The sequence below is a fragment of the Mustela erminea genome, chromosome 17 (assembly GCF_009829155.1).
Source record: "Mustela erminea isolate mMusErm1 chromosome 17, mMusErm1.Pri, whole genome shotgun sequence".
Lineage (NCBI taxonomy): Eukaryota > Metazoa > Chordata > Mammalia > Carnivora > Mustelidae > Mustela > Mustela erminea.
In genome coordinates, this window is record NC_045630.1 from 37,652,190 (window position 1) to 37,670,340 (window position 18,151).

General features: G+C 39.7%; 2 protein-coding genes across 6 annotated transcripts in view; both read right to left on the minus strand.

Moving 5' to 3' along the window:
• C4BPA (complement component 4 binding protein alpha) overlaps positions 1–1,903 on the minus strand; it is a 55,989-nt gene extending 54,086 nt beyond the window's left edge. For all 5 annotated transcript variants that reach the window (XM_032319246.1, XM_032319243.1, XM_032319244.1 and 2 more), the window contains exon 1: positions 1,691–1,903. The gene's annotated coding sequence lies outside the window, so the exon portion shown is untranslated. The remainder of the gene's footprint in view (positions 1–1,690) is intronic.
• A 4,564-nt stretch (positions 1,904–6,467) lies between these two features.
• On the minus strand, positions 6,468–15,999 carry C4BPB (complement component 4 binding protein beta). Its single transcript, XM_032319038.1, has 6 exons — positions 15,688–15,999; positions 14,578–14,748; positions 13,005–13,181; positions 8,518–8,611; positions 7,224–7,350; positions 6,468–6,688 (listed from the first exon to the last, which is right to left on the minus strand). Exons 1-6 carry the CDS (start codon positions 15,743–15,745, stop codon positions 6,545–6,547), a joined length of 771 nt encoding a protein of 256 aa, XP_032174929.1. The 5' UTR covers positions 15,746–15,999; the 3' UTR covers positions 6,468–6,544.
• Positions 16,000–18,151: the final 2,152 nt, after the last annotated feature.

Consider the following 18,151-nt stretch of genomic DNA (forward strand, 5'->3'; position numbering starts at 1 on the left):
CTATGTGGTGGCTCAGTGAGACCTGGGGAGCATCTGAAGTTCACCATCACTACTCCTTGTGGTCCTCCAGCAGAACCTTCACAGGATTCAGCAGACTACAGAGGATGGGGATGGAGGCTAGGACCTGTGGATTAAGAAGACCCAAATTTGAGCCCCATTTCACTACAGTCCAATCCTATGATCTTGAAGAAGCCATGTGAGCTCCTTGGGCCTCAGGTTCTCATTCTCTCAAATGATGACAGTAAACTTAGATCATCTTTCCTATAAAATCTAGAATGCTATTAGCTGCCCACTAAAAAACTAAGACTTCCCTAGTAAATGCCCTCATATTTCAATGACATCGTCACCTTTTAAATTCCTATAGAGGTGAGACCAATTCAAGAGCTATGGTCTTGAACTGGTGACGGGTCTCTAAACATAAATACTGTTGGCATGCACAGTGCAGTACAATTTGAGAGGTGCTGGGAGAATTCTCAGCCCCCAAATTTCTCCTTCCATTAGAGATTACTTTTTAAGTCCATGTATTTATTTTGTCTGAGCTCTGCTTGCATGCCTCTTGAAAGGGTGATATTCTTCTCCAGTTTCAACTCCTTTCTTGCAGCTACACACTCAATCACATCGCTTTCAGATTCCAGAAAGAACTTGCTTCCACACTTGCACCTCCTTCCTAAAATCTCTGTATCTATCAGCGTCTTCCTTGTGTACTCATATTATATCCAAGTGTATCACTACACTTAATTCAAACTTTCCCTGATGCTTCTGCTCATTCTGGATGCTCTGTCATTCTCTCTGTACTCCTCTATTTTAGGGATAGAACAGGACTCAGCTAAGAGTGGCTGAGGAATTGAAATAAGAACAATAGTACTGTGTCCTGCCCCACCAAGGAAGAAGGAAATCTCCAGAAGGAAGGGTAATCAGTGTTGTCTGATTCAGAAAAGTGGGGAAGAAAAAGGAGGTGAGAACAGTCAAGGCTTCTAGCTTCAGAAAGTAACTGGAGGCTGACCAACATCCTTCTTATTATCAAATCAAAAGATCTTTGCTGGGACAACTGGGTGGCTCAGTTGGTTGGACAACTGCCTTTGGCTCAGGTCATGATCCCGGAGTCCTGGGATCGAGTCCCACATCAGGCTCCCACCTCCTCGGGGAGTCTGCTTCTCCCTCTGACCTTCTCCTTGCTCATGCTCTCTCTCACTGTCTCTCTCTCAAATAAATAAATAAAATCTTTAAAAAAAAAAAAAAAGATCTTTGCTGTGGATGGTGGAGAAGATGGGGAGGGGTTAATAAAATCTCCAAAGGGCCCTGTATCAATTTTTAGGATGCAGACTATAAAAACCGGGTCCTCTGCAAACCCCTTTGGACATTCTGATTTACCTCCTGCCTCAACTCCCCTGTGCGGAGAGATGGTAAGGAATCATTGAACCAACACACCCGACTTTAAGATACAATAACAAGAGTGACCTTCTACTTCCTTTCTGCTTCAGTTTATTTGTATGCATAATTATTTGCCCATTTATAACAAAAAATTGAGGCTTAGAAGGACTAAAAATACTTTTCAAATTATACAACACCCTAATGCAGGACTCCTGAAAAGATTTCTGCTGAAAATACCCCCAGGGTTTGTCTTTCTTGCCCTCCTTAAAGGGCCAAACTACCAGCCTTTTCCCCAAGGCACCCCAAATAACCCACTGACCTGGCAGGTAGTTGAGGAAGAAATAGAAGACTCAATCGTGGTCCCTGTGGTCGTTTCTCAAGGGGGAAAAAAAATTGCCTGGATCTGTAATAGTTTCAGTTCTTCCCCAGATGAGAGTTTCCCGAGTACCCTGAAGCTAGCTAGTCATTGCACCACCAAGAAGTCCCTGAATTCCAGCCATGTGGCTGGCTGGTCACAGATGGGCTAAGTTCTAAAGGATAGGCAGAAACTTTTTATTGGCCCAGTGAATGATTAACAATGGAAATAAAGCACTGGTTTTAACCTAATCCCCTTCCTGGGCACTAACCCTGCTTCCTGATAACATGTTGCAATCGTTTTTTCTCTTCTCTGCCAACCGTTTCCCCTAAGTGGAATGGTAGTATGAATTTGATGCCAGAATTCTTTTTTTGTTTTCCTAAATTCAGAACAGACCTATATGATGCAACCCACTTAGCCTAGAAAACTTGGATACCGTAGGGTTGAGATTAGCCCACCTTGACGCACTTTCTAGGATGTTAGGTCCAGCAGGCCTTCCTGGAGCTCCCTGACTGGTGACTTTTCCCTGTACTGGTCTTCATTCCACCCCAAGACAGTACAGTGGTGGGGAATTTAACAAGTTTGCTGACTTCCTGCTATGGGCCCAGTTGCCTGGAACATAATCCATACTCGATACATGTTAACTGATGGGACACAGCTATTAAAGGGCAGTTTTTCCTGAAAATTTCACTTTTTCTGTCATAAACACCAAAAGTCTCATAAAGGTCTCAGAAAAGAGTGGCGTAGAACACCACAGAGGCTTTGACAGAGAATCAGGATTTCATTTCCTCTGAATGAAAAGTGGAAAAATGAGTAGATGAAAATGAGAAGGCTATAAGAGGTAAAGAAAACATGAGCCAAATCAAAAGGTGAGACTGATTTGCCAATTTGACAAGAATGAATGTAGAGGAGGATTCTGAATTGTGTCAAGTCTTGAGAGCTAAGTTGAAGGAAACACCACCTTTAAAGTTTTGTCTTCAAAATACCATTTCCCCATCTATTGGAGGGCTTTTCTTTACTTTCCATAGGGACTGTTGCAAATTTTTCTCTCTAGGTCACCAAATGGGCTTCTTCTCAGCAAGTGACCTTGCCTCCTACTCCCACTAAATAATCATTCTACAGCAGCTTCTATCCACCTCACATTTTCTCTCTTAACCACTCTTTTTTTTTTTTTAAGATTTTATTTGTTTGAGAGAGAGAGAGAGAGCACGTGCATGAGTGGGAGGAGGGGCAGTGGGAGAAGAAGTAGATAACCCTGCTGAGCAGGACCCTGGGATCATGACCTGAGCCCAAGGCAGACCCTTCACTTGTAACCATCCCTCAGAACAACATACTGCTTAAAATATAACCCATGAGATATTATACTGGTCACCAAGCATGCTTAAATATAGCCTTAAGAAAAACATGTACTAACAACAGGACTCTGGGGGAGAGGATGATATGGGTCCTTAAAGCTGAGCAGCTGGGAACGCCCAGCCGTCTCAGGGTAGAACGCTGCTTGCTTCATTTCTCTGTCAACTCCCCTTCTCCAGAGATCACCCGCAGTTAATCAAACCATCCCTTTGAATGGGCTCATTCAACTCTAAGTTACATACTACGTGACCAGACATATTTGGCCTTTCTTCTCATGTATCTACAAGACTCGTGGTCAATGTGTAACTTAGTTTGGCTCCTTTGTTGGTTGTTAGCTACTTTCCAGTAAATATGAGACTAAGGAGTTGTTTGGGTGACAGTCTTCTGTACTGTCGACCTCCGCTCCGCTCCCTCTGCCTTACAGCGGACTTGGTGCCTCATTCTTCTCTCCTGCACCCTCGGTAAGTGGCAGTAACTGATTGAACCACCGGGGTACCCGTCTCTTTTAGTCGACTCTTCCCTTCAGAAGAGATCTGTTTGTTTTCTTATTTTCAATGCATCTTTCATCCTGAAGTGTTCCCCAAACCTTTCCAAAACCTCAAATTCCATTTCTGTTCTAAGATGTTTAACTTCTTAGGTTTCCTGTGTTTCCTGCCTACTCTTTCTCATTAAACTCTCCCAGCCGCTCCTATTATGGCCTTCCAGTCTGGCTTCCTCCTCCCTTAGGGACACACCTCTTTCAGGCCAGTCCTTATCTCCAAATCCAAGATTTCTTGAACTCATCACGTGATTTCTCGGCAGCCCCAAACACTGCTAATGATCTCCTTTCTGAAACCCCTCTCTTTTGGCTTCCATTACCCTGAACTTCGTTGAATCCCCTCTTTCATGAAATGCTCTTTCTTAGTTGTTCTTATGTCTTCTTATTCTTTCTCATCCCTTCCTATAGATATGTCCCAGATTCTTCTTTTCAAAAATTTTTCTCTCCATTATCCTTAAAATTATTGTAACCACTCTCATGGCTTGAACTATTCCTTATAAGAAAACCACTCCATAACCACCTTGTTATCTCTGATTACTCTCTGAAATGCGGACTTAATGTTTTTTTGTTGCCCATCAGACATCCTACAAGTATATTACATGCCACACATCCAAAGGGGAACTTCTCGTTTTCTGCCCAGAAGCTTCCCCTTCTGACCCCTACAATAATCCAGGCTTCCAGGAATGGAATTTCAAACTCATCTTTAAACCCTTTTTCTCCCTCATCCTCCAATGTTCAATGAGTTGATAAATTGTTTTTATTTGATTTTCCCAAGTCTCTTGGGTCTGATATTCTCTCTCTTTCTCTGTTTCTGCTGCCATCATCCAATTTCAGTCATCACTGTCTCCTACATGGACTACTGCAACAGCTCCTATATGGTTTCTCTCTCTCTATTCTTTCCTACTTCTACCCATACTACATGCTGTTGTGAGCAAAATCTGTATTCTGTCATTTTCACTTCTTTTCTTGATCTCCATTCACTGTTTACCAAATAAAGTTTAAATTCTCTAATATGCCCTTTAAAAGGCTCCACCAACTGGCTTTAATGTATCTGTCTACACTTGTCTCTCATCACTTCCCATGCTTTATCTGGGCCAAACCCGGCCATCTGCCATTCCCTAAGTGGGCTCCATCTTTCCTGCCTCTCTGCCCAACACGTTTTTTAAAACTTACTATTACAAACTCAATTTAAAACATTAAAGGACTTGGGGAAACTGGGTGGCTCAGTTGGTTAAGCATCTGCCTTCCATTCAGGTCACGATCCCAGTCGGGCCCCACATCAGGTTCCCTGATCAGCAGAGGAGTTGACTTCTCCCTCTCCTCTGCCCCTGCTCATATGCTCTTTTTCTCTCTCTCTCTCAAATAAATAAGTAAAATCTTAAAAAAAAAATGTAAAGAACTTTAAGACCATAAACACCTGGAGTTTCACCATCGTAAGATACCTGTTTTTCTCTGTGCCTGTTACTGCCTCGTCCTCCTTTACAAGAAGAAAGGTTTTATAGAAATGCGATCATAAGTTCTTATTATTCTGTATTCTACTTGTACTTAGGATTTTTTTTAAATTTTCTGTTGGTAATTACAATAAGAGGTTGCATTACATTTGATGGGCCATAATTTACTAAAAACATTCCTAAAATTGGACATTTCAAATGTTCACAAGGTCTCCCAGTATGGACAATATATACAATAATAGAATGAATATCTTCAAATTAGAAATCATTTTGCTCAAGTTAGATGAAGCTAAGGAATGGATTTACTTGGTTCAAAAGCTTATGGCTCTTTATGATGCTCTTACTACATTTCTCAAATCTTTCCACTTGCAACATCTTCTCTAATCTTTGTCTCTCAATCCTACTCACTTTTAAAAGCCCAAGAACTGTGACTCTTCTTAATGATTTTCCTGCCTCCTCCTCTTCCAGACAGAGGGTCTCCTTCTTGAAGCTGAACTCCCCCCGCTCACTGTTCTGTGAAAGTTGTTTATTTCGTTCTAACTGCCCTCAATTAATGATGTACATATACCTGTCCTGTGTCTATTAATAGAATGTGGGTTACTTGAGAGTTTCTTATTCCTATTTCTATTCTCCTTCATAATTTCATCTAGGTACATTCCATTATTTCAAGCTCTCTTTTGTATTTTGTTTGTATTTCATCCAGATTTCCTATGTCTTTTGGTAGGGATCAGAGTGAGAGACAGAAGTTTGTCATATCGTCTCAGTATGACATCATGATAGGAAAACCTATCCTACCTCAGGATTCTGGCTTCTTCTGCCTTCTAAAAAGACAAAAAGAAAATATATTCACTTATATTTCACCATCTCAAATTTACCAGGCAAGAATAGTTTTCATCCAGAGGTGGTAAGCAATATTACTGTGGAAGATTTAGAAATTTGGGTTTCATAAACAAGATAGAGGGGAAACTCAAAGAGAGTTTAAGTCCTAATTCTATTTTTGTCTCAACAGGTCATTTCAAGGATGTAACTGTTGTGAATCTATTTTCTCAAAATGAGAGGTTAATTTTTGCTTCATAGGTCTTGGTTAATCTGAGGTTATGTTTTGCTTCACCATTCATCTCTCATTAAAATATGAGGCATCCCCTTAGCTGAGATCTGAGCTTCCCATTCTCCTTACAGACAGGAAATTAGACCCTCCATTCCCCATTGATGTGCTAATTCTGGTCTTAAACAGACAATGGCCACACTTGGTATTTCCACATTCTGAGAAACACACACATACACACGAGCGCGCACACACACACACACACACACACACACACACACACGGTGGTTTATGCAACTACAGTTGATTTCTATGAAGTTGAGTTTCAGTCTAATGAGAGAAAACTCCAAAACTAGTTTTAGAACCAAGAGAAAATTTATTCCTAGGTGCATTTCTATTACCCAGATTACCCAGTCTGCTCAGTTACGACATCAGGACAACATTTTTGCCTCTAACTCAGCTTTTTTGTTTTCCAGAGAGCATTTCAGTTCCTCCATTGTTAAGTCATTTTCCTTCAGTCTTTGCACAAAGTTCTCTATGGCTTTGCAAAGTTCTTTATTCTCCTGAAAGGCAAACTGAAGAAAAGAAAAAAAAAGTAAGTTATAACCTAAGAACTGAGATCCAGCTGTATAGTCTGAAGCTAATGAGTAGTGCTTAGGTCCCTGACTGGGGGCTGAGAATCCGGCCAGCTTAAATACAAATCTGGGTCTTCAACGTGATAAATCCTTTAAATCATCTGGCTTTTATATACTTATTATTATCTCAGCAATAAGTATAAATGAAAAGAGGCATCTCAATGAAAATGACCTGATCCATGGTGGAATCTAGAAGAATTTCAGAGACTTTTCACAGCAATATGTGTAAGTCTAAGACACGAGCTTAGAAAGCTTGCTCTATAAAGTCCACAAGTCCTTAACTTCTACCAACAAGGTGGTAGAGGTGTTGCTGATGATGGTGGTGAATGAGAACTCAGGTATGTAAAAATGTGAGTCAACAGTTTATGAGCCTCCTTGTAGCAACCCTTCAGATATAGACTGAGCATGCACCAGGAGTGATGCCAGGCCCTGGAGATACCACTGTGAACAAGACAGATGACAGCATGCTACTTACAAGTGCCTTCTCAAAAGCAGTCTGTGGAATTGGCTTGGGAGCTTCCTGGATCAATTCACAGATGGGAAGTGCACTGCTCCACTCCCCGTCAACGCACTGTTGGTCCCGCGTGCCCACTAAATGGTACCTGAACAGAAGTCAGAATGGCAACAATAGGGGCACCTGGGTGCCTCAGTGGGTTCAGGCCTCTGCCTTCGGCTCAGGTCATGATTCCAGGGTCCTGGGATCGATCCCTACATCAGGCTCTCTGCTCAACAGGGAGTCTGCTTCCCCTCTCTCTCTGCCTGTCTCTCTGCCTACTTATGATCTCTGTCTGTCAAATAAATAAATAAAATAAAATAAAAAAAAGAATGGCAACAACACTTTCTAAAATGGGCAACCAACGCTGGTTCTGTGTAGTTGTATTTCAGTATTTCCTACTGTGATAGAATCCACTTCCTTGAGCCTTAATGCATGCTAAGTGATTTCAGTATACCAAACAGTAATCAACTAAAACCATTCTCCTTGGGGGTAGAGAGGGCGCAAGTGGCAATGCAACCCATAAAACATGGAGAAGTGAGAAGTTCTGAATATGTGTTTTCACACAGTTGTTGGGTGGGGAGGGAGAAGGAGGAAGCACGTCATCATTCAATAATGTAAAAAAGCATCTGCCATCCACCCTCTAAAGAGGAGTGGAAAGCTAGAGATAACCCTCAAATAAATCTTACAAAGGAGCTACAGCTTTTAATCAGAAAAACACGAGAGCTGACTGCAAAGCCCACTAGAAGTATATAACGAGACTGAAATGCTAATGTGGAGACATGACACTGAGGTAGGAAGACGGAATGAAGCCAAGGAAAGAGTAGATCTGTAAGGTGGGTGATTAGGTAGTCTAAATTAAGGTTAGACTTCAATTAGGATGTATTAAATCATTCTCCTTTTATTTTTTTTAAAGGAATATATATACTCAAATATATATAAACAAATCTGTTGGGGGGCAGGCTGGAATAACAAATCATTCTCTTTCTGCAGTTCCATATGGCCTATATTTCTTTGAGCTTTTATTCCAAGATTCTTTAGAAAACCCTACATTTTAAGTATCTTTTCTAGGATAAATAAGGGGATCAGTCTATCCTCTAGAGCTTGGGGAGAGCTGGTAGTGAGCTAAAGCAGCTCTAAAAATCAGAATGAGCTCAGATTGCTGAGGCAGTAGAACATAGGGGCATTAGGTGAGATGGACTGGGTCATTCCCCAAAACAATGCTATGGGTCAATGCGCAAGTTCTTGCATTTGAACAGCTGCAGCATATACTTACTTGTCTTCACAGTGATAAGTAATGGTAGATCCTGAGTTGAAATCTCTTCCTTCAAAATAGCCATGAGCTAGATTCCCAGGAGGGCCACAGTATCCTGAGAAACAAGAGTACAAGAGTGACAGTCATGAGTTGTACTCAATTAACAGCACCCTCTAAGTATAACCATCCATGTGGGATCTGGGGACACTCTCTCTGTTCATTTCCTTCTAGTCAAATCGCATTTATCCATGGGAAAAACCCCCTTCCCCTGCTTATCCTCTGAGTTATTAACAGTTTGAGAGAGCTTTCTGATTGGCATGAGCTTGAGGAAAGGAAGTTTACGTTGCAGAGACTGTCAGGGGACAAGAATCAAAAAATTAAACCAGAGGTAGACGTAGGAGAAGTAACTCCCTGAGACAGGAGATAAATGGTCTGAGTTCAAGAGGACACTGGCATTCTCATGGGACAAAATTGTGCAATATGAGAGCTTCAGAAACAGAGAGAACACAGTGGGGAGCAAACAAGAGGAGTCTATAAAGAGAGCTGAACAAAGTAGTAGATGTTGTGAATTTCAGTTCTGGCTCTTCCACTAACCATTATTTCATCCTTCTTGGCTTTCTTCTAAGCTATAAGATGAGCAGCTTAAATAATATTATCTCCAAAGTCCCTATGAGCTCTAGCATTGAGTCTAAACACAGGGATCAGGAGTAAAGGGTAAGTTAAGAATGATTATGTAGGTGAATACTTATGGAAACATAAATACCTTCAAAACAAATAGTTGAGCAAAAACCAGCAAGCATAAAAGAACATGTATTAGTACAGTACATAGTATATAATACTTTGCATTATAATAATACATACTAATGGAAATGTAATTATAATAGCAGCATATAATACTATTTTTTAAAATACACTCATGCATAATCATATATGAACAGAAGAAAAAACCTGAAGATTACATATCAAAGTATTCTGTTATATCTGAGTAGTAGATTTTTAGGTAATTAAATGTTTTCTTTGTATTCTTCTACAGCACAGGTGTTTTCTTCAAGCAGTTAATAACTTTTGATAGCTTTTTTTAAATTTTATTTCTTTATTTGTCAGAGAGAGAGGAGCAAGAGGGAGCACAGGTAGACAGAGAGGCAGGCAGAGGCAGAGGGAGAAGCAGGCTCCCTGGGCTCAGCAAGGAGCCCAATATGGGACTCGATCCCAGAACGCTGGGATCATGACCCGAGCTGAAGGCAGCTGCTTAACCAACTGAGCCACCCAGTTAATAACTTTTAAAGAGCCTAGATGTCCATTGACAGATGAATGGATAATGAAGATGTGAATATATATATATACAATGGAATATTACACAGCCATCTAAGAAAATGAAATCTTGCCATTTGCAACTACAGGGATGGAACTAGAGGGTATTACCCTAAGTGAAATAAGTCTATCAGAGAAAGACAATTTTCATATGATCTCACTGATACGTAGAATTTAAGAAAAAAAATAGGATCATAGGAGAAGAGAGAAAAAATAGAACAAGACCAAACCAGAGAGGGAGACAAACCATAAGAGACTCTTAATCATAGGAAACAAATTGAGGGTTCCTGGGTGGGAGGGGGCTTGGGGGAGGGGGTAAATGGGGTAAATGGGTGATGGACATTGGGGAGGATATGTGTTGTAATGAGCACTGGGTATTATATAAAACTGACGAATCACAGACCTGTACCCCTGAAACAATACATATATGTTAATTAATTGAGTTAACAAAAAGATCAAAAACTGAGTTCAAAAGCTGTATAGAGGAAAGGAAAAAGAATTTTAATGAATTGATTAAGGATCTCCAGTTTATACAGCTTTTCTGGTGGCTTTTAAGCATGCTGTTTTGAACTGAAGAAGATGATATAGATCTTGCATCTAAACAGAAAAAAATCTGCTTTAATCAGGGACCTCAGGAGCATCCCCTAAAATTGGGCAATGAACTGACGCAAAAAGACAGAGACTCTGCATTTCCGTGTGAGGATAGGAAGTATTGAATTTAAAGAGTAAAACAGAAAAGGCTGGTGGAAATAAATACTTTAAACTTGTTCAAGCTAATGTTGATGGTATGTGCATGTAATTTAACTGTGTGTCCTATATATGCATGTTTAAAGTAACCACAAACTCCCTAAAAGAGGCTAATGATAGTTCATGTTTTTAAACTGCCTATCTGCTATATCCTTCACAAAAATTAACTCAAAATGGATCATAGGGTTGAATGTAAAATACAGAACTATGAAACACCTAGAAGGTAATGTAGGAGAAAACCTAGACAACCTTGGGTATAGGGAGGGACAACATTTTAGATACAGCTGTAAAGTCACCATCCATGAAACAGTTAATCAACTGGAATTCATTAAAATTTAAAACTTCTGTGCTATGAAGGACATATGAAGAGAATGAGATGACCAGCCATAGGCTGGGAGAAAATATTTGCTGAAGACAAATCTTATAAAGGACTGTTATCCAAAGTATACAAAGAACTCTTAAAACTCAACAAGAAGAAAACCACCTGATTAAAAAACGGGCCAAAGACCTTAACAGACACCTCACCAAAGACGATCTATACAGATGGAAAATGAGTGTACATCATCAAGAAATATAAATTAAAACAACAATGAGATACCACTACACAACTATGAGAATGGCCAAAATCTGGAACACTGATCACACCAAATGCTGATGAGGATGTGGAGCAACAAGACCTCTCCTCCATTGCTGGTGGGAAAACACGATGATATAAGCACTCTGGAAGACAGTATGACGGTTTCTCACAAAGCTAAATATCTTAAGACCCAACAACTGCACTCTTTGGGATTTATCCAAAGGTGTTGAAAACTTATGTCCCCACAAAAACCGGCACCTGATATGTATAGCAGCTTTATCCATAATTGCCAAACTTTGGAAGCAGCCAAGATGTCCTTCAGAACTAACCAGGTGACAGATATTAAGGAGGGCACATTGGGTGATGGGCACTGGGTCTCATACACAACTAATGAACCGTTGAACACTACATCAAAAACTAATGATGTACCAAATGCTGGCTAACTGAACATTATTATAATTAAAAAGGTCAGTGGTTGAGAGGTAGGGAAGGTAGAGAGATGAATAAATGGAACACAGAAAATTTTTAGGGCTGCAAAAACACTCTGTATGATATTATAATGGTAGCTATATGCCATTAAGCATATGTCCAGACCCACTGAATGTACAACACCAAGAGTGAATACTTAGGTAACTGTGGATTTGGGGTGATCATGATATGTCAATATTGGTTCATCCTTGGGGAAAAAAAAAAGGTACTACTCTGGCGAATGGTGTTGATAAATCTTTAATGTTAGATATGTACCTTTCCAAATAAACTTAATTTTTTGTTTTATATTTTTAAATTTAAAATTCTGCTCAGAGTTACATTGTAATTCCAGTCCATCCACCCAGGGTCATGGCATATCTTTTCTTTTATTTAAGTATTATTTTAGGTCCTTCAGTAAATTTTCATATAGGTCTCATGAGTGAAATTATTTTACATTTCAGTATTCATCTCATAATTATTAGAAAGTAATACTATTGATTTTTCAATATTATTTAGTGTCCAAGAATAACATTTTTAGTAGAATTTCTTGGATCTTCTAAGTATATTTGACAAATAAATATATCCTGTGACCCACCAATCATTCTAGGAATCCAGACTAAAGAAATAATAGCATAGGCCCAAAAATATATGTATGTGTATACATTTATATAATATTCACTGAAGCATTATAATAGCAAAAATACAGAAATAGAATAAATGTTCATCAACACAGAGATGTGGAATAAATTATGGCACATCCACATTATTATTTAAAAGCAGGAGATAGAAAAAAAATAAAAGCAGGAGATCGAGCCACATATACTGATCTGAACTAGATTTCCATGTGTAATGTTACACCAAAAATAAGCGATTAAAAATACATAAATTCCCATTTTTTGTACGTATATACATGTGTCAATATGTGTGTATGCTTTTGTTTATTTAAAATGTCTGCATAAATGTAAAAGTCATACAACAAACATATCCAACTAAGTCTCTCTGAGAGTCGTGAATTACTGTGTTAGAAGGAGGTACTTTCTTTCAATTCTTATTTTGTGTAATTTGGCAGTGGATAAGTTCCTGTCCTTGCCCCCTGTTTCTGTGCATTCTTCAAATAAGAACTTTAAGTCATTATCATGAAAATTTTTTTTAAAATGTCAGATGCCCCAAACTATCCCATGTTGGACTTAGTAGGACAGGAATCCTAATTTAAAGGTGGGGGTGGGGAGGGTTTATTGTTTGGATGTTGTTTGTTTCACTGGAACACATCATTCAAGGTGAGGCTTGGCTCTGTGAGCCCCACTTGTTTCTTGGCTGCTTCCTAGCTCCCAAAGCTTCCCAGGCACAGAAAATGAGGTTATCTGCTCAGTGTCTTTGGATTTATACTTATTTCTCTCCTACTTACTGCTTTTGCAGACAGGCAAGGGGGGCATCCAGGTGTGGTTGTCCAGGCACTGACTCCAATTGCTGCCCTTAAGAATGTAGTCTTCATTGCACTTAAAAGTGATTTTGTCATTCACGTTGACAGGACCCAGGGAACTGGGTTCGCCATTCACCAGCACAGGGTCAGGACAGTGGCCCACTGAAGAAGAAAACGGGAAGTGATCTGAAAGGACACCTGCAAAGGCAGGAATTTCTCAGGCTTTGCTGAGAAATCAGAACTAAAGCAGAGCTTTTTAATAGGGACTGCAAACTGCACTAGTACATAGTACCAAATCCTACCGACACTCGATGTGAAAAGAGCTGGCTGGCATGAGAGTGGCAGGAAAGGTCTTGGTCATGCACAAGGGTGAGAGTTGGCACTTGTACTTACGAGAAGTAATTAAGCATAGAACTGGAAAGGATCAATAGTGTGTTTATCCTCCTGTCAAGCCCTGCTGAAAACTCTTCACTCTATGTTTGAGGCAAGGGTTCCCTTCCTTCCATCCAGCCAAAGGTACACATCACTCGTCATGTTTTACTTTGTTTCATTTTGCTTTTCTCAGGTTAAAAAAACAAAAACAGAAACAAACAAACAAAAAACCCCGGAGAAAATGCAGAGAGATATGACTTTGGTCATATAAATAAAGGACAAACATACTGGTCTGGAGAACAAACCGAGCTAGTCCTAAAAATAGTAGTAATTACGAGGATATTAACTAGTGATTCTCTGTCTCTACAGACACCACAAATGAGTGTTGTGAACTGGAGCAAGTCATTTGGACCTCAGTTACCACATTTGTACGTTGAGAACATAAATTTTTCCCAGTTCAAAAGTTATATAATGGATAAAATACAACATGACATATTTACTTCAAAATAATAATAATGCAAAGCAGAACTGTAGAAGACAGAAGATTAATTATATGTGGGTAATTGTGGAAGATAAGTGGTAAGTATGTATGAGTTGATTTTAATCTCTCTTTTGTATATGTTTAGATTTTTTTATAACATAAAAATTTTAAAGGAGTATAGTATTAAACAAATTGTAGCCCAAAAAAGGTAGTTTTAATATACGGAAGAAATTCTTTTCTTCCTGCAGGGTTGATTGTGTCTATTAATTCAATCAATTAATCAATTAATGGAATCAGTACTGAGCAAGAGCCGATCCTGTAGCTTCTAAGAGAAGTTCCACCCAGGCGCATTAAAAATGGATTCATAGAAATTGAGAATTTTCTCTTTTTTTTTTTAAGGATTTTATTTACTTATTTTACACAGTGGGAGGGAGAGAGAGAGAGAGAATGCACAAGCACAGGCAGGCAGAGTTGCAGAGGGAGTTGCAGAGGGAGAGGGACTGAGCAAAGAGCCGATGTAGGGCTTGATACCAGCACCCTGGGATCACGACCTGAGCCGAAGGCAGAGGCTTTAACCCACTGCGCCCAGCAGGTGCCCCGAGAATTCTTTTCTTATACAGTTTGAACATGGCCAACTGGAAGTAGGATGTGAAAGAATCCAGTAGGATGACAAGATATACAAAGAAACAGGAAAATCAAACTTACAGCGACATGTGGGAACAGGAGCATTCCACTCCACAGAGGCATTGCAAAATAAGGTTTTCTCTCCTACCAGGTGGTAGCCCTTGATACAAAGGCAAGTCCCCAGAATTTGTCCTTCTACCTCCTTTATAACAATTATGCCATTTTCCACAAAGGGAAGTTCTGGACAGCTCTCTGTTGGAAGGAAAAAGATTCACTTGACATGTCATGTGCCATGAGGAAACCTTGTTAGACCACCGTCCAAGTGCCTTTTTGCTGGATTGTGGCTACTCTTCCATGTCTATGTCTATCCACTTCCCTCCCCTCCCAATAATTCCCAAAGTTTTTTGTTTTCAAAAGGGTAACTGGATTCACTCAAATTCAGCTATAAGTGAGGCGCCTGGGTGGCTCAGTTAGTTAATCAACTGCCTTCGCCTCAGGTCACGATCCCAGGATCCTGGGATGGATCCCCACATCAGGCTCTCCTCTCAGTGGTGAGTCTATTTCCCCTTCTCCCTCTGTGATCTCTCTTGCTTTCACTCTCTCTCAAATTAATGAATAAAATCTTTAAATTAAAAAAACTCAGCCATAAATAAATAAAATCTTTTAAATAAAAATAATTTCAACCATAAGTTATCTACCTCTAAAGAAACAATCCTCTTTCCAAAGGGTCTTAACAGATAAGACCTCTCAATATTTTGAAACTGGTACTTTTTGCTCCCAGAACAGAAAAGGAAAGTTAACTGTTAACCACCCATGTCATAAAGCAGAATCATCATTAAATATTTACTAAGCCCTTGTGGCACCTGGGTAGCTCAGCCGATTAAGCCCCTGCCTTCAGCTCAGATCATGATCCTGGGGTCCTGGGATCGAGCCCCACATCAGGCTCCCTGCTCAGTGAGGAGCCTGCTTTTCCCTCTCCCTCTGCTATGCCCCACCACTCTCTCTCCTACTCCTTGTCAAATAAATAAATTAAAAAATATATATATTTTACTAAGCCCCTCTGAGTACATTGCATTAGGCCAAGCCATTTGAGATTTTCCAATAAAGGAAATACATTTCATTGATTAAACTTTCATTAAAACCTTAGACCTGATATCAAGTGCCTTATAAACCAGACTTAAGCATACGCACCGTCTGAGGCAGAAATCAGCCACACAACCACAAGATAGCACACAAACCAAAAAACCATCTTGTGATCAGTTGCTTGGCCCAGGCTGGAATGAACACAAACCAGACAACACCTGGTTTAGATCAAAGCAGATCTTCTCACACAGCTTAGGATACCAACCACCTCCCTCCTAGAAAAGAGGTTGTCCTGATTTCTCTCCCTTGGAAGAATTAAAAAAAAAAAATGCTACAGCAGGAAATCTGAACAGCTATGAGGAAATTAGAGCTGGGAGGGATTCTGCAAAAACATGAAGCGGGGGAGAGGCTGACAAGCTGCCAGTTTTAAAACTCGGTTTTAGAAATTGCCAGGGTTCCGTTATGCAAATCTAGTTGACCAGTTCCTGTGAGCTGCACGCTTATCCTGCTACCACAGACTTGGACCAGAGGGTTTAGCCATGACCCTCAGTTCTGTCAATATTTGCTAGTGTTTACAATCCAGCTTCTGCAACGCCCTCCAGCTTTGCAGGCGGGGGCGGGTGGACCGATCTGTAGTGCTTTCCCAACTGAAACCCAGCTCTGAGGGCCATCTCCCCTTCATTTGTCACATACCAGGTGTCCTGGCAGCACCGAACTCTGAAAACTGGCAAGCTCAAGGAAGTGAACTAACCTCACCTTATCTCTGACCTCCCAGATCTACAGCTTCCCAGCAAGGAGCTGATCCTGATTATGTCCAAACCTGAGAAAAAACTCCAAAGTCCTGTAGCAACACGTGTCCATATCTGGCAGGTCTGCGCCCAGGTTCCCATTCTGCGGATCTTTGGGGGCCAGGGTTTAGCCTGAGTATAGAGTCAACCAAATGAACCAAGAGGGAGTTGAGGGAAAAGCTTTAGTCTCAGGAATTAAAACATGTGAAATTGCTTTGGGGCTCCCACCTTCTTCTTCCTGACTATTATAGCAATTAGCTGGTTGTCCCTGCTCCAGTGATAAAATTGGGAGTAAATTTCCTCCAAATTTTTAGGTTTTAATAAAATAATATAAAGCATCATAATACACATAAAGCATAAGGACCCAGTAAGGTCTTAACCATTTTTCTCTTCTCCATCCATTATCATTACTTTATGAGGATTTGTTCATGTCTTTTTCCCACACAAGACTGTTAACAACTCAAGCATGAGGGTCCTGTCCCATGTGTATTTCCTTTGCAGGCACTCCATAATGCAAAGCAGAATTGTCTGCTAGGTAAATAAGAGCAATGCGGGACAAATAAAAGAGAACATAATCATACAGAAGCTCTAGTAGAGCTCCTCAAATCCATACCAATAATTTATCACTTACTATATACTGCCTTTATGGTTTTTCCATAGCTTAACCTCACTCAACAAATATGTGAGTTCTTATAGTACAAGTGTCTTTCATTTTTTTAAGATTTTTATTTATTTATTTGTCAGAGAGAGAGAGTACAAGCAGGAGGAGCAGCAGGCAGAGGGAGAAACAGACTCTCTGCTGAGTGAGGAGCTCAATGCGGGACTCGATCCCAGGACCCTGGGATCATAACCTGAGCCGAAGGCAGACGCTTAACCAACTCAGCCACCCAGGCGCCTCTGCAGGCATCTTTTAAAGTGTGGTTCTCGAAAGGGTAAATAACATGACACTCATATAAGTATACGATGAAAATGTGTCAAAGATTTTATTCAGCTCATTAGTCAGAGAAACATTTAGATGCTACAACTAATTCAAAGAAGAATTTGAGGAACAGATTTAAATATTCAGGTCAAAGGCCTTCTGAAGTGACTTCTCTAACTGATGTAAAACTGTTTAATATCACACATGGCAACAAACTATAATATTTGGAATGAGCTTTTCCAACTGATAGAAATTTATTGAATCTCTACAGGACAAAATGCATTTGCCTTATCAGGAATATTTGCATTGTTTTCAGAAAAGAATCATCTGCATTCCTATCCATTTTCTACAAATGAACAGGTCTTATAGAGTTGTAAAAAAAACCCCTAATTAATAGAAAGTCAATCAAAATTATACACTCCCATGAAATCAACAACCCCAGAGAGGGTCTACAATACTGTTAACCATGGAAAAATTTATTCAGCAATTTCTTTTTTGTCTCTCTTGTCAGGTTTGGAGTAATTTTATTTAACATACCACATAGTCTATTTCTTGAAGCATATAAATTCTCCAGCAGCTAATATATATGTTTGTACAATAAATGATTTTAAAAATAGTGAAAGAAAATTTTGCTTACTCTTAAAATTAGGAATTTGTTTATTCCTAAATGATGAATTCCTAAATTCCTAATAAAATAGAGCATTACTACAGGAAATAATTGCAAATAATCCTTCCTCTCAATGGTTTATTTTAGATTCAGATGAGGGCTTTAGAAAGATACTGTATTATGTATAATATTGTCTTATTTCTCTATGAAATATAAAAATATTTACACTAAGTGAGATATATGGAGACTATAAATATC